The sequence below is a fragment of the Phacochoerus africanus genome, chromosome 2, assembly GCF_016906955.1.
Source record: "Phacochoerus africanus isolate WHEZ1 chromosome 2, ROS_Pafr_v1, whole genome shotgun sequence".
In the NCBI taxonomy this organism is placed as follows: Eukaryota; Metazoa; Chordata; class Mammalia; order Artiodactyla; family Suidae; genus Phacochoerus; species Phacochoerus africanus.
In genome coordinates this window covers 253,244,270-253,258,305 of record NC_062545.1, presented here as the reverse complement: position 1 = coordinate 253,258,305, position 14,036 = coordinate 253,244,270, and the positions used below count along the sequence as shown (strand labels likewise).

The following is a 14,036-nucleotide window of genomic DNA, read 5'->3' as shown; positions in this document are numbered from 1 at the left end:
CGGTGAAAATGAAAGGACTGAGAGGAGGGAAGGAGGGACGACAACCATCGCGGAAATTAGGGAAAACGAGGCGGGGGCGCACACGCAGAGTGACTTCCTGCTTATCGTTACTCAGCACTTGTGGGGTTCTCAGAACTGGGGGTGTGACGGTCTGGCGGCCCTTTTGAGGAATCCTGAACGGGCCTGGGAGCGTCGGATGATGACCACGCTGGCCCCTACGCAGGTAACCCTGTGATTCTGGAGGTAGCCGTCCGCCTCCTCTCACTGTAGGGTCCCTTGAGGTCGCTCCACGGCCCCCGCGGATCTCCACTTCCAACGCAGGTACAGGTGGGCGGTGCTGAGGGGCGCGGAGGACTCCCTGGAACTCCGCCCGACGCCCGCGCCCCTCCCCGGCTCCGCCCCCGACCGCAGTCCCGCCCCCTCTCCGAGGGCTCCGGGAGGCGGAGCCTACCCCGGCGCCTTGGCGGGAGCAGGATGCCCAAGCGAGCGCGCCCCCGCCACACGCACGCCGCGCGCGCCCGCCCGCCCCGCCCCCACTCCCCCGTTGCTATAAAGGGAAAGCGGGCTGCGCGCTCTCTCTGCTCCGTCCACCGCTTTGGATCCGCTTCCATCTCTTCTACCGTAAGGTCGTTCGTCAGACCCCAGCAGCCAAAATGGTGAAGCAGATTGAGAGCAAGGTATGAGCTCCCGGGGCAGGCCAAGGCGTGACGCCAAGCCCCCGCAGCTGGGGGAGGTGGTGGGCTGGTGGTGGGCAGGCCGGCCCTCCGCATCCCTGGGGGTAGGGGACGCTGCTTCTCGGCCTGGAGCTGCTGGAAGCCCGGGCCTGGGCGCGCCTGAGGCGGTGGAGCACGCCCCGGAGGAAGGGAGGAGTGGGGCAGGGAGCCCTGGAGGGCGGAGCCCACGTGACCAGTGTGCCCCGGGGATACAAGCGCGTGGGGAGCGCCCAGGAATCCCCCCACTGCGCCTCCGCCACCTCCCTGCCAGGACATTCTAGTTGGGTGAAGAGGGGAGGGAGTCTGCCCTTAGCCCCCATTTTTACCCGGACACGGGCCGGTTAGGAGATGGAGGGCTCCTTGGAGAAAGCCCGGGCTTGCCCGCCGCCACTCCTTCCCGGGAGAGCGGTGTGATCCACCCGCGCTGGGTGGCGTGCCCTCCCTCCCTGGGGAGTGGATCTAGGCCAGAGACCCTCGGCCTTCCCCATCACTGCCTGACTGCAGAGATGATGCGTTCTGCATCCGTGCCGAGGGTGCCGCTCCCAGCAGGAGGCCCCTCCCCACCCCCTTCGCGTGTTACGAGTCAGGCCCTAGGGGCCCAGGTAGCCGCTAGGAAGTGAAGTCCAGGTCGCTCCCTCAGGACTCCTCCTCCTGCGGTTCCGGGCGTGTTTCCGGCAGCGCAGGCTTTGGAATGACTCAGTCCCCAAGGCCGGGCCCAGGGGCCTCCGCTGCCCTACCCATCTGTGATTCACCCACGATCGGTGGGTTTCGCTGGAGCCAGGAGTCCCCTGGGAGCGGCCGCGCCCGGCTCTGTGCTCCTGGCATGGTTCTGTCCTTTTAGGACTGCTGCCCAAGACAAAAAGTGTTCCATTTCGAGAGTTACTGCAAACTTAATGCCCTCCTGGGAAAACTCAGCCTAACACCGGGTCTGGTGTACTGCAGCCCCTCAAGAAATGGATGTTAAATGCAGAGTCAGAAAAGTGAGTGTGAGAAAATTGGTGTTGCGCCAACTGTGGCACAAGACCGTTTCCTCTGGATACCCCCTATCTGGGTAAAGCAGAGGAAAGGCCCCGCCTGGAGTGCTTCGACCTGTTAGATGCTGGAGTTGACTTCGGAAATGGAAGTTTCTCTGTTAATGATTCCTTATTTTTTTGTACCTTTTACAACCAGAAAACGTGAAAATACTGTAGAAATGTGGGAAGCGAGAGATCTATTTCCTAGAAGCAGCCACAAAATAATTGCAATTATTTTTATTTCTGAGATGTGTATTTGTGGTCTAATTTAGCCTGAACACTTTCCATGTAATTAGAAGCTTTTTGTAATCATTTCAGTAACTGAACACATTGTTGGGCATTTAGGCAGTTTTCCATGTTTCTGTGAATGTTTTTGTTCATAACTCTGGGTAATGGAATTCAGGCTGTTTCCTCAGTTTAGGGTCTTGAGTGCAGTGGTTGGGTCAAGTGATGTGAACCTTTTAAGGTTTATTCACACCCTTCTCGTTGGTTGAAAAGGGAGATAATTGAGGTGTTTGGGGGGGGTTGTTTTTGTTTTTTAAACCACATACTTTTATTCAGTATCTACTGAGTAACAAATAACAATCTATGGGTGTGTTGGAAGTGGTCTTTTGCAGAGTCTGGCCACCTCATCATTAGAACCTGAGAACCCACTAAAGGAATGAGATCTTTGGTCTGTATTAGTTGTCTCAGAATCCATACACTACACACAGAAAATTGATAGGTTCCTGGCACACACTTTCTCGCTATTTGAGTTGTCATAGTTATGGCCCCCTCCTCCTCTGATCAGTGACAAGAGGTACAGGGTGACAGGAAATTCATTACTCAGAAGAGCCAAAGGAATCAGTTGATTTTCAGACCCGCAATCCAGAATCAATCAAAAGTTAAGCTAATTTGAATGTTTCTTGTAAATGTTGAATGCATGTTAAAGTTGCATCCTGGTGGACAAAGTTGGTGCCATTGGCCATCCATCCAAGACAGCTCTTTTTGGGGTTTGGGTAATTTTGAGCCCCTGGGATTTGTTTCGGATACAGGTGGGATAATGGACTGTAAATGTGAGAAACAATCAACAGTTTTAAGAATGGCTGCTGCCATTTATGCAGCTCCTAACTTCTACACCAGGCACTTTGCTAAATGCTTTACAAACCACTCTCATGCTTGTTGATTACCTTTGGAATAGGTGTGTTTGGGAAAAGAGATGCTAAACTCTGTTGTTATTTACGCCCCAGATTGGTTGTTTTATTTTCACGATATTTGTCAGTGATGGGCACCTTTATCAATCCTCACTGGTCATTTCTGGAAGCTAGTAATTGTGGTTTGCCACTTACTAAGATAATATTTCTTCAAATTGATAGCTGTTTTAGGCAAACTTAAGTATCTGGAGAATAGAATTTGTCATGGAGTCTTACGTATACCTGGCTTGGTGGCTCATGTTCAGTGAAGCCAAAAGTTAACTGCTGAAAGATACTCTAGGTTGAAAGTAACCTTACCAGCATTGACTGAAGGCCAACCATGTTGACAAAACCATGGATTCATCTGACCAGACATCATCATTCCTTATTTTCCTGTCTTACTTGTATCTTTCAGTAAAGAATGGCTGGTTTGACACCCCCCCCCCAAAAAAAAAATCACATTAAGGAAGGCTTTGAAGGAAATTCATCTGGCAAAAATTGATGGTTTGGAAAAATAATTTCTCTACTTCTTACACTCTGTGTGCCCCTCTACCACACCCACACACCTCACCACACCCAAAGGTGTGCTGTGTTTTATGCAGGTTAGTACCTGCATAACTAAGAAGGATACAGAAGTCATGACCTTCTATTCTAGGGAACACCATTTGTGAATTGCTTCCCCCAAAAAAGTAAGGTAGGGATTAGAAATCTAGAGAAGTAACTTCAGAGGAATTCACTTAAGGTTTTTGGGGGCTTTTGGTGTTTTGTTTTGTTTTTAACTGGACCAGATCTGATCTGACTCTCAGCTTTGAGAGGAGGTGGGAGGGGGAGCTAATAAAACCAATGTGACTGGCATTTTATTTTTCCCCTTGAAGAAAACCAAGAATTCAGAGATAGATGTTTGTGTTTTGATTTCTCTTTATGGCCTTAGTTTTGGTCAGCACCAGCTGACTAATTGTGGTTAAAATTGAGTCCCTTGTTAACTAGAAGGTTAGGTTGCTAGGGTTACAGTATCAAGACCATTGGTAAATTATTCAGGGAGGTTGGTTCCACCTTCTGCTGGTGGAATTTTCTTCAACATGCTTTGCTTATGAAAGTAACTAAAGAAAATTCCCTTCGTGAAGAACTGAAACTTTTTCATTTGGTCAACAGTGAAGGCAGGAATCAACATAGATGAAGAGTAAGATCTCAATTCCAGAAACTCCGTTAAAAAGAGTACCAGGACCTGTGTTTGATGTCAAAAATGATTGAGTGTAAGGGGTTTGGAGATTATTTTACTTGATTTTTTTTTCCTTTTTTCGAACTTTTGGGTGTTCTGCCATACACAGTATTAAGCAGAAAGTGTTCGTTTTTAAAATGTTGCAAAATTCGGTGCCTTTGTGACTTATTCAATTGAAATGGCCTGGTGGTTAGGATTTGGCCTTCTCAAGTGTGACCCCCTTGTATCAAAGAGCATTTACTCAGTGTCTAATATCTACCCTATACCTAGATTGGATGTGGAAACTTTTTATTTAACTTGTTTTAGAGGCTAATATTTTTCTGTTTAGAAGTGTTAGGTCTCATTTGTATTATATTGTATGGCTGTGTTATGTACCATATACTCTCTACCCATCACAGTCAGTCTAGTGTCCCCCTAAGACTCTTTAATTGTATGCTTTAGTTCTTGTTTTAATACAAATTTTATTGGAGTATAGTTGACTTAACAATGTTGTTTGTTTCAGGTGTACAGCAAAGTGAATCAGTTCTACATATACATATCTCTCCATCCTCTTTTAGATTCTTTTCCCATATAGGCTACCTCAGAGTATTGAATAAATTTCCCTGTGCTATACAGAGGTCCTTGTTACTTGTCGATTTTGTGTATAGTAGTGTGTGTGTGCCAGTCCCAACCTCTTAATGTATCCCTCCCCACACCGTTTCCCCTTTGCCAACCATAAGTTTGGTCTCGAAATCTTTAAGTCTGTCTGTTTTGTGAATAAGTTCTTTGGTATCACTTTTATTAGATGCCACATATCAGTGCTTTCAGACAGTATTTGTCTTTCTCTGACATACTTGATGGGGAGACATTTTTAATGCAAATGTCTTTCCTTTTGTTTGCCAGTTTGGATGTGGATTAACCAATTATTTTATATTTATGAAGACATGAATAGTGATACACTTGTTTCATCTTACCAAGTAACATCACACCTTTTAGGATTTTTTCAAAACAGTTTATTTTCTTTGTTATCACTTTTTAATTAAAAAATAAGCTCTGAAAGCAGGACCTCCAAATTGTGTGTTGTGTCACATTTTATCAGGGCTTTTGGAAATAAATTTAACACATGCTTTTTTCTCCTTTCCCTTCTTAGTACGCTTTTCAGGAAGCCTTGAACAGTGCAGGAGAGAAACTCGTCGTGGTCGATTTCTCAGCCACGTGGTGTGGGCCTTGCAAAATGATCAAGCCTTTCTTCCATGTAAGTATTAACCACCTTCTGCTTTTGTGAAGCCATTTGTGTGGTTGGGTTGGTGGTCACAAAGCTAGGAAAAAGAAGAACAGTTAAAGAAGTATTGATTTGCTGTCGGTGGGTCTTTGGTTTAAAAGTCATAGCATAACAATTTAGGTTTGACACATGCAGCTCATTGAATTTAAATTTTATTTTAAATTTTCCAGTCTCTCTCTGAAAAGTATTCCAATGTCGTGTTCCTTGAAGTAGATGTGGATGACTGTCAGGTACGTGGTTGGACATGTGAAAAAATGCTGAGCTTTTTTGCATTGGTCTTTTTCTCTGAATTACACATTGCTTGTTCTCGTAAGAAAAATACTAGAGCTACAACCCTAGCTAGTTTATTTCAGAACTATGCCAGTTATGAGCTTAATCCTGTATGTCAGGAGCTACGTACATCCCATCCTTAAATGCAATGGTTGAGGCTTCTGTTACCTGTCTTTTATGTGGGCTTTTAGAAAGAGAGGTGACTAGCCTTCTGCCTATCATTCTGAGGTGCTCAACAAGAGAGCAAGCACCAAGGTGCCTGATAGAGTGCTGAGAGAAGAATTTGGGGGAATTTTCTAAGGTTAATTTAACAAATGTTTGTTTAGCACTTTGTGCCAGACACAGTGTTCTATGTGCCTTACAAGTATGGATTTATTTAATGCTTGGTTCTGTCATCATGCCTGTTTTTCAGGTGAGAAAACACAGAGAAGTTGGGCATGGAGTTACAGTTAGCAAGTAGCCAGGATATAAATATGTGCAGGCAGGTTCACTTAGCCCCAGCAGGGCGGGAGGGGTTAGGGTATGAAATGGCAACAAAGGTGTTAGACCTGAGTTCCAGTCCTGGCCCCGTGACTTCTATTTTAGGCTCATTCTCCTCTCCCTTGAGCCCTGGGGTTCTTCTGTCTAGGACCTGCTCTTAATACCTGCTCCACCAACCTTGTAAGGTTGCTTATTCACTGAGCAAAGGTCTGTAAAACCAGGTGTGTGGTTTCTAAGCCTGTGAGCACCTCCCAATACCAAATTGCTTATTCCCAGCACATTTTTCATCCTTATTGTCTGCTGGTTGACCTCCTATTCATAAGCGTCACATCTTCTCCAGGAATTCTCCGAGGTTAATTTCCTTCCTCCATGTCCCCTGGTGTCCTCTGCCCCTCTTTTTCATGGATTGATGGTTGTGGAATGGGAGGATGGTGGCTCTAGACTGCCTGCTTCATTTCCCAGCTCCGTCCCTTACTAGCTGTGTGGCCTTGGGAAGGGTAGCCTCTCAGTGAGTGCCTCAGTGTGACTCTCCGTAAAGTGGCAGTGTTAATCCAGCATCCTAAGGCAGTTGTCAGGGTCACATGAGCTAAGACCTGTGAAGTGCTCAGAGCAGTGCCTGGCGTGTGTTAAGTACACAGTGAGCTTAGCTGCTATGCTAATGATGTCTGTGGCTGTCCTTTAGTTTGTCAGTTTCTTGGGAATCAGGGACCCTGTCTCAATCACCTTTGTTTCTCCTTCACCTAGCACACCTGCCTGGCCTGTAGTAGATGTAGAATGAATAAATCTGTGTGATTGTCAAGGAGTTATTCTTGTGTCCCAGGGTTTTATTTGAAGAGTAGATAGCATGTGTTTCAAACTCTTACTCCTTCTTTTAACCTAACCTAGAGTCTTATTTTTTTCTATCTAGTCACCTTAGCCAGGTGGAGATGGCTCCTGGAAGGAATTAGAGACGCTGGTGCCAACCCTCTGAGATAAAAAATAATGTATCCACTTGCTATCTGGAAGTACTAACCTTTGCTAGATGGTGCACAGAGCCCTCTGCCTGCACTGTGTCATTTCACTCAGGTGGTAACCAGGAGAACCAGTTGTGTAAGGACCCCACTGAACAGATAATGGGACTGCAGCACAGGAGGAACAAAGGTGGATTGAGCCATAGTCTCTGGATTTGGCTCCTGTACCATGCTGGGCCCAGGATGGATGCTAACTGCCTCTATCCAAAACCTTTGGGAAATAGATTCACAGGACAGGCCAAGACATCTAAGTGACAGCTTCTCCTTTAGGTCTGGTTGGCATCCTCTTGGTCACCCTGAAAGTGTCTAGATGGCTGTAGACTGTGAAGTGACCCTCTCACAAGTTGGGGGGGTCTTTCACTTTGAGCATAGCCTTTTTCTTCTTTGAATACTTTTAATGACGTGTTACACAACCTAAATAGCCCTTTGCAGCATAAAAAATGGGACTAAATCTGGAACCTTTTGGTCACCCTGTACACATAGCAGCAAGCTCCCAGCTCCTACTCACCTGGACGTTCAGCAGACTTATCAGAGCAGGTCATTGAAACAAAAGCATTTCATCCTCAATGAGCTGTTTTTTGGATGACTTGAGAGGATCTTCTGGTTGCTTTGGAACTCTGTAGATTAAAACCATCCCCTCATTTTGGCACTATAAGAATACAGGCGAGGGATTTAAAAAAAAAAAAAAAAAAGTACATCAGTCTCATTATTTTGAATATTAGGTCATGTCATTAAAAATAAATTCAGTCCTAAAAACATCCCTTTTATTTAAAGTTTTTATGTACATAATTCTTATCTATGAACTCCAGACCCAGGGTAAAACACTCAGGCCAGAAGAAACTATCTTTTAAGTGTGATAGATTTAAATGGACATTGAGGAGGTGTGGACATGAGTGTGGTACACACACGAAACAGCTCTGTATTCATAAAGACTTGTGGATCCTACTCTTGAAAATGATAGACTGAGCTTGTTTCCTTAACACCAGGCTCTACTCCCAACTCTAAAGGGTAGTTAAAAGAAACAAAGTTAACTTAGGCCCCCTTAGTTTTGCAACCTTTTAGAATGCCATGTGTTTCCATTTTGATTAGAACAGCCAGGAAGGAGTTAAGAACAGGCAGTAAGGTGTTGAAGTTATTTTGGCTATAGGGAGTGCTCAGTTAGAATCCACTGAAAGGAAATGTAATAAGGTAAAACTTAGCCTGTTAGACTTTCTAATAAAAAGCTAATAAAAATGGGAGATTGGGCAACACCATAAGGATGGAGAACAGGTCAGTAGCTCCCAGGGACTGGGGTGGGGGAGGGTTTGACCACAAAGGAGGAAGTTTGGGGGAGGAAAGAGTTCTGTATCCTGATCATGGCTGTGCTTATATGACTATGCACTTGTCAGAACTCACAGAAATTGTACACCCCACCCCCCAAAAGTGAGTTTTACTATGTAATTCTTAAAATTCCAGATTGTTTAAAAGAGGCAGGAAGTAGAGCTGTCGTTAGGGAGTGACTAGCTTTCTGTTTTTAAAATGAAGGAAGTGATAAACTTAGGATCAAGTATGTGTCTTAATGACACAACACTGTAAATCAATTCTACTAAAAAAAAAAAAAGTCTTAAAGCCTCAAAGGTAATGGACTTAGAAATTTTTAATTGTGTATACCTTTCAGATCACTACAGGAACAGGCAAATTGGCCCATAGAACAAGTAATAGAAAACAAGAAAAAAAGATAAAACATTAACTTAAGGCAATAGAGACCAAGTATTAGTTATAGAACTACTAAATCTGGAGTTCCTATCGTGGCTCAGCAGAAATGAATCTGACTAGTATCCACGAGAACGCAGGTTCAATCCCTTGCCATGCTCAGGGGGTCAAGGATCCTGCCTTGCTGTGGCATAGGCCAGTGGCTACAGCTCTGATTTGACCCCTAGCCTAGGAACCTCCATATGCCGAGGGTGTGGCCCTAAAACGACCAAAAAAAACTACTAAACTTTTACTGGGGTCCGTAAAAGATGTTACCAGATGAGTATACTGTGTTCCTGAATGTTGACTCATATACTATCAATACTCGCATTTGTCTTAAGTTTACCTCGATCTAATCCAGCATTTTTGGGAAATCTATCATGACGTTCTGAAATAATGTGGTCAAGAAAATCCTGGAAAGTTATTTTTAAAAAACTAATTGGAGGAGTTCCCCTTGTGGCGCAGTGGTTAACAAATCCAACTAAGAACCGTGAGGTTGCCCGTTCGATCCCCGGCCTCGTTCAGTGGGTTAAGGATCTGGCGTTGCCAGGAGCTGTGGGGCAGGTCTCAGTCTCAGCTCCGATCCTGCGTTGCTGTGGCGTAGGCCAGTGGCTACAGCTCCAATTAGAGCCCTAGCCTGGGAACCTCCATGTGCCGCAGGTGCAGCCCTAGAAAAAGACAAAAAAAGAAAAAGAAAAAGAAAAAACTGGTTGGAAAAGGGAGTCTTTAGGGGATGGAAAAGGACAAGCCCTATAGAGTAGATTAACAGCACCAGTTAAACAATCAGGCATGTAGATTATGGACAGGACTAGAAAGTCCAAAAAAGTAGACTCAAATCTTTTTAACCATGTATTTAGTGGTTAACCATTCAGGGTTAAGATGTTGCATCTCTACTTCGTTCTTTATCCCCAAGTATAACCTAGGAGAAAACCAAACATAATTCTAGAAAATACTGAACATGTAAAATACATTTTGTGCAGCACATTAACTACCCTGTTTCTTATATTCTTAAGAATTTGATTAACTCCTTTTCTTAGTGACCACTCAGGAAATGGGCCCGAACAGTTCACTTGCAGAACTGGAGTCCATTTCTAAATCCATGTAAGCCCATGCTTCCAGTGAATATGGAAGGGCTCGTGGATCTGATTACATGAAAAGTTTTACACTCTGTGTCCAAAATCATGATACACTGATAAATTGACACATTCAAAGGACAAAGTATCATTATGTGTATCTAGAGCCTTTAAAATGAATATTTTCTTTTCTCTTTGCAGTGCTTTCGGGGATGGGGATTGAACCAGAGTGTGGAGATGCTTATATATGAAGTTGAAAGTGTTTACATTAGGCAAAAATCAGAGTTTTATATATTGGCCAGCAAAGGAGTTAAATGATATATCCGTATAGCTTTCAGACTATAAAAAAAGATTGCATACATTTTCATGGGGGAAAAGTCCATCACATGTACACTATAAAGCCCATGCTATATACACTGTATGGATTTAGGTGCATAAATAATACATGTTTATAGCAGCAAGTAGAGAGAATGGCTTCCCTCTTCCAGTTTTTCTGCCATGAATGTAGATTATACTTATCTGAATAATTAAAAATGACAATGATCTTCTTAAATTCAGCAATTCCATTTTAAGGGTTTTTGTTTTTGTTTTTTTTTGCCTTGAGACAAGCCTAAATTTATTCACAAGTATGTGCATAAGCTGCAGACAACCTAAAGCCCCAGTTTTATGATAAGAATCCTGTGTCACCTTTAAAGATCACTTTCACACCCAGAAAGAGAAATTCGTAATGCTTTAACTAAAAATTTACCATATAAAGACTTAGCTGCAATTCTAAGACATAAAACATAGGACCATGATTTTAAAAACACTTTGAGAATCTTTCTCATTGATTGCATTGATGCCACCTCTGAGCATTTATCTTTTTTTAGTGACTAATTTTAAGTTAAGCAGTAGTAGCAATGCAAGAATGCTGAGCTCTGGCTAGATGGATATATAAGGTATCTGGCATCTCACATCAGTGATTGGACTTTCTCATTTCCATTGACTGGGACCCTCTTTCTGCTCCTAAAACTTTGCTTTTTCCTCTGGAAGTTGTGATCGGTGTGTAGGTTCTGTTGCAGGTCAGTTGAGCACCCTGTACGCAGCTGTAACTAGAAGTAGGGTAGAGGGTGGCACACCCTTTACAGACCGCTGCCCTTCCTCTCCTCTGTGGGTGTAAAAACAAAACCAACACCCTCCTCCTCTGAGGCTTCCGCTGACTGCTTGCATGAGAGATAGTATCCAGCTGGCAGCTTACAAGTGCCAGGAAGAAAGAGAAGGGACTGCAATAAACAGCTGCTCCCCCAGAGCTGGGAGGGGTCAGCTCAGTGTTCCCAAATCCTCAAGTCCAAGAGGTATCTGCAGCCAGGCAAGCAATTCAAAGATTTTTTTTTTTTTTTTAAGCACTTAACATAAGCCAATTGACCTATCTGGGCCCGACTGAGTCCCCTAGACAACCAGTTTTTGACCTTTTAGCTAAACTAACCTCTCTACCCTTCCAACTTGTCACCTTCTGGTTTCTGGATTCCTCATCCACTGTTTGCCCAGAACCTTGACATGCGCAGCTTATCTTCCTGTCAGCTCACCACCCTGTTGTCCATCCTGGATGCTCACACTGCAAGGGAATTACTGGAGTTGTACATTTGGTGCAATTAAGATGATAGATGGTCTTAGCACAAGTTCTGGGCAATTTCCTTATAACTCTTGCGTTCAGTGTCAGTGCTTGGAGCCTAGGAGGGAATCATTACGTACTAGCCTTTTTTTATTCCAGCCATTTACTACCCTTGTGCTTTTCCTTGTCCAGCTTTTAAATTAGAAGCAAAGGTTATCTGGTAAGAACTCCTAAACACTAGGGCCTCCCGCCCTTCCTGCCCAAACGTATGCATGCCAGTTGACAAAGCCATGCTTTTCTTCCAGTCTCAGAAGAAGAGGTGAAGCTAGGCTGGTGCGCTCCCATTAATTGGTGGCTCAGTCCAAAGCCTGGTGCATTTTTTCCTTTCTGTGCTCCTCACTCCTAAATCCCAAACCAGATGTCGCCACAGTGTGTGTAGCTGAGCTTCCTTTCCTGTGAAAGTTTCCGTGACCTGGTTCTTGGAGTTCTGCCTCCTTGGTTGTTGTCCTTCACAGCTTTTGCTGCTTAGGGCTGTGTGGTTCTTCATTTCTCTCCCAACCCTCTTTGAGTGCCAAACTGACATAGTCAGTCCCCTAATGGACCTCTTCACCTGATACTCTTGTCCAAGCCAAAAACATTTTTCATGGCATTTATTTCCCCCAAAACTAGGTATTTGAGAGTGAGGTGTTGCTAAAAAAAATAAATAAATAAAAGCAGAAAACTGAGTGTGGAGCTGTCCCTTTAGATTACCATGGCTTTACTTTTGAACAGTTCCTTTGTAAATGAGTAACTTTAGCCTTTATGATCATCTGTGTACCCCACTCCAATAAAACTGGGAGTAATTGGATTAAATAACTTGGGTCATTGTACAGTATCTGATGCTAGTATCTCTCAAATGAGAGTATGTATTAGTGAGAATTTTAATTGAGAATATCACCAGTTTGGCTTTTGCGCTGCCATATTATCATATCAATTTTAATATGCTTTTTGAAAAAGGCCTAATGCTGAGTTGTGGGTGCCTAACAAGAAAAAACAATCAGGTTTTAGATCAGAACTCAGGGCTAACTCTTGTTTTTAATCCTCTTTTTGTACATTTCTCTTCCCCCCAGGATGTTGCTTCAGAGTGTGAAGTCAAATGCATGCCAACCTTCCAGTTTTTTAAAAAGGGACAGAAGGTAGGTACATCTGCCCTTGAAGGAGAGTGTGGTGTATAAAGGAAGAAACGGAAGCGACTTACCCTTTACATTGGGAAGCACGTACCCACTTCCTCTTTTTAAGAATATTTACATACGGCCTTCATTAAGTGACATCTCCCTGATAACTGATCATTAATAACTGATCTCTGTTAAAGCTAGTCACTAAATACCTGTGATTGTGCTTTGTATCAAAGTGTATTTATCTTTAAGAGGTATTTGTGGAGTTCCCATCATGGCTCAGTGGAAACAAATCTTACTAGCATCTGTGAGGATGCAGGTTTGATCCCTGGCCTCGCTCAGTGGGTTAAATGATCCAGTGTTGCCATGAGCTGTGGTGTAGGTCACAGACACAGCTCACATCCCAGACCCCTAGCCTGGGAACGTCCACATGCTACAGATATGGCCCTAAAAATACCAAAAAAAAAGTGTTTGTGTAAAAAATCTTATGTTTGTTTTTGACTTTTTGAGGCTATTTTTCCCCCTGATAAACAGAATAGGGGTGCAATGCTGTATCTAATGGCAATTCAATATTCTCAACAGGTGGGTGAATTTTCTGGAGCTAACAAGGAAAAACTTGAAGCCACCATTAATGAATTAATCTAATCATGTTTTCTGAAGACATGACCAGCCATTGGCTGTTTAAAACTTGTAATTTTTTATTTACAAAAAGGAAAGATCAAGTATGAAGACTATATACCCAACCACCATCTGATAAGTGATAATAAAATAGTAACTCTACCCTTTTTAAAACCTCCTGGTATCTTTGAATAGTTTTAAATAAATGAAAACTGATCATTTGATATTTTTAATGTCCTAATTATTTTCATATATTTTTGGTCACTTTTTAGTAACCTTGTAGGACACTGATTCCTTTACGATTTGTAGTATATTTCTAGAAAAATCTTGTTGGGGCAATACACAGGTGATAGAGCAGTATGTTAAAATTCTGTTATTTTTTGGACCCATATGAACAGAGAAAATGGTTGCCTTTGTTCTAGCAAGCAAATCTGTGCTCTCTGAATGGTCCTTATGACCAAAAGTGATACCCACCCATGAAGAATTGTTTTAGTTTGAGACTCCTGTCCCAAAGGTATAGTGAGCTGCCAGTTTTGCTAATGGTAACAGAGTCCTGTTATTGCAATTAGGAATTCTCCATAGGTGGTTCACAGGGGACTTCCAACAAGTATTACCATGGGAACTCTGATTCTCAGAGTGTCTATTTCACATTCTTCCTTGTGTTCTAGACACAGCAAAGAGCTGGAAGAATGTTTGAAGAAAGCTTTTAAACTTTTATAATATCATAGAAT

At 43.3% G+C, this 14,036-nt stretch overlaps 1 protein-coding gene and 1 long non-coding RNA gene across 3 annotated transcripts in view; one reads left to right on the top strand and one right to left on the bottom strand.

The window, feature by feature from the left end:
- The first annotated feature begins 519 nt into the window (after window positions 1-519).
- On the top strand, window positions 520-13,529 carry TXN (thioredoxin). Its single transcript, XM_047768129.1, has 5 exons — window positions 520-677; window positions 5,247-5,351; window positions 5,549-5,608; window positions 12,643-12,708; window positions 13,270-13,529. The coding sequence occupies exons 1-5, from the start codon at window positions 654-656 to the stop codon at window positions 13,330-13,332; spliced, it is 318 nt and encodes a 105-aa protein (XP_047624085.1). The 5' UTR covers window positions 520-653; the 3' UTR covers window positions 13,333-13,529.
- Window positions 5,346-14,036, bottom strand: part of LOC125120234 (uncharacterized) — a 55,197-nt gene continuing 46,506 nt past the window's right edge. For both annotated transcript variants that reach the window (XR_007133288.1, XR_007133289.1), the window contains exons 2-3: window positions 7,647-7,787; window positions 5,346-5,415 (exon numbers count right to left, since the gene is read on the bottom strand). This is a non-coding gene — a long non-coding RNA (uncharacterized LOC125120234). The remainder of the gene's footprint in view (window positions 5,416-7,646; window positions 7,788-14,036) is intronic.

Bases quoted from the DNA above. Each gene is read 5' to 3' on its own strand.
- TXN (XM_047768129.1), top strand. From the start codon at position 654: ATGGTGAAGCAGATTGAGAGCAAG. The intron at 5,352-5,548 runs GTAAGTATTAAC...TAAATTTTCCAG, and splicing joins TGATCAAGCCTTTCTTCCAT to TCTCTCTCTGAAAAGTATTC. The intron at 12,709-13,269 runs GTAGGTACATCT...TATTCTCAACAG, and splicing joins TTTTTAAAAAGGGACAGAAG to GTGGGTGAATTTTCTGGAGC.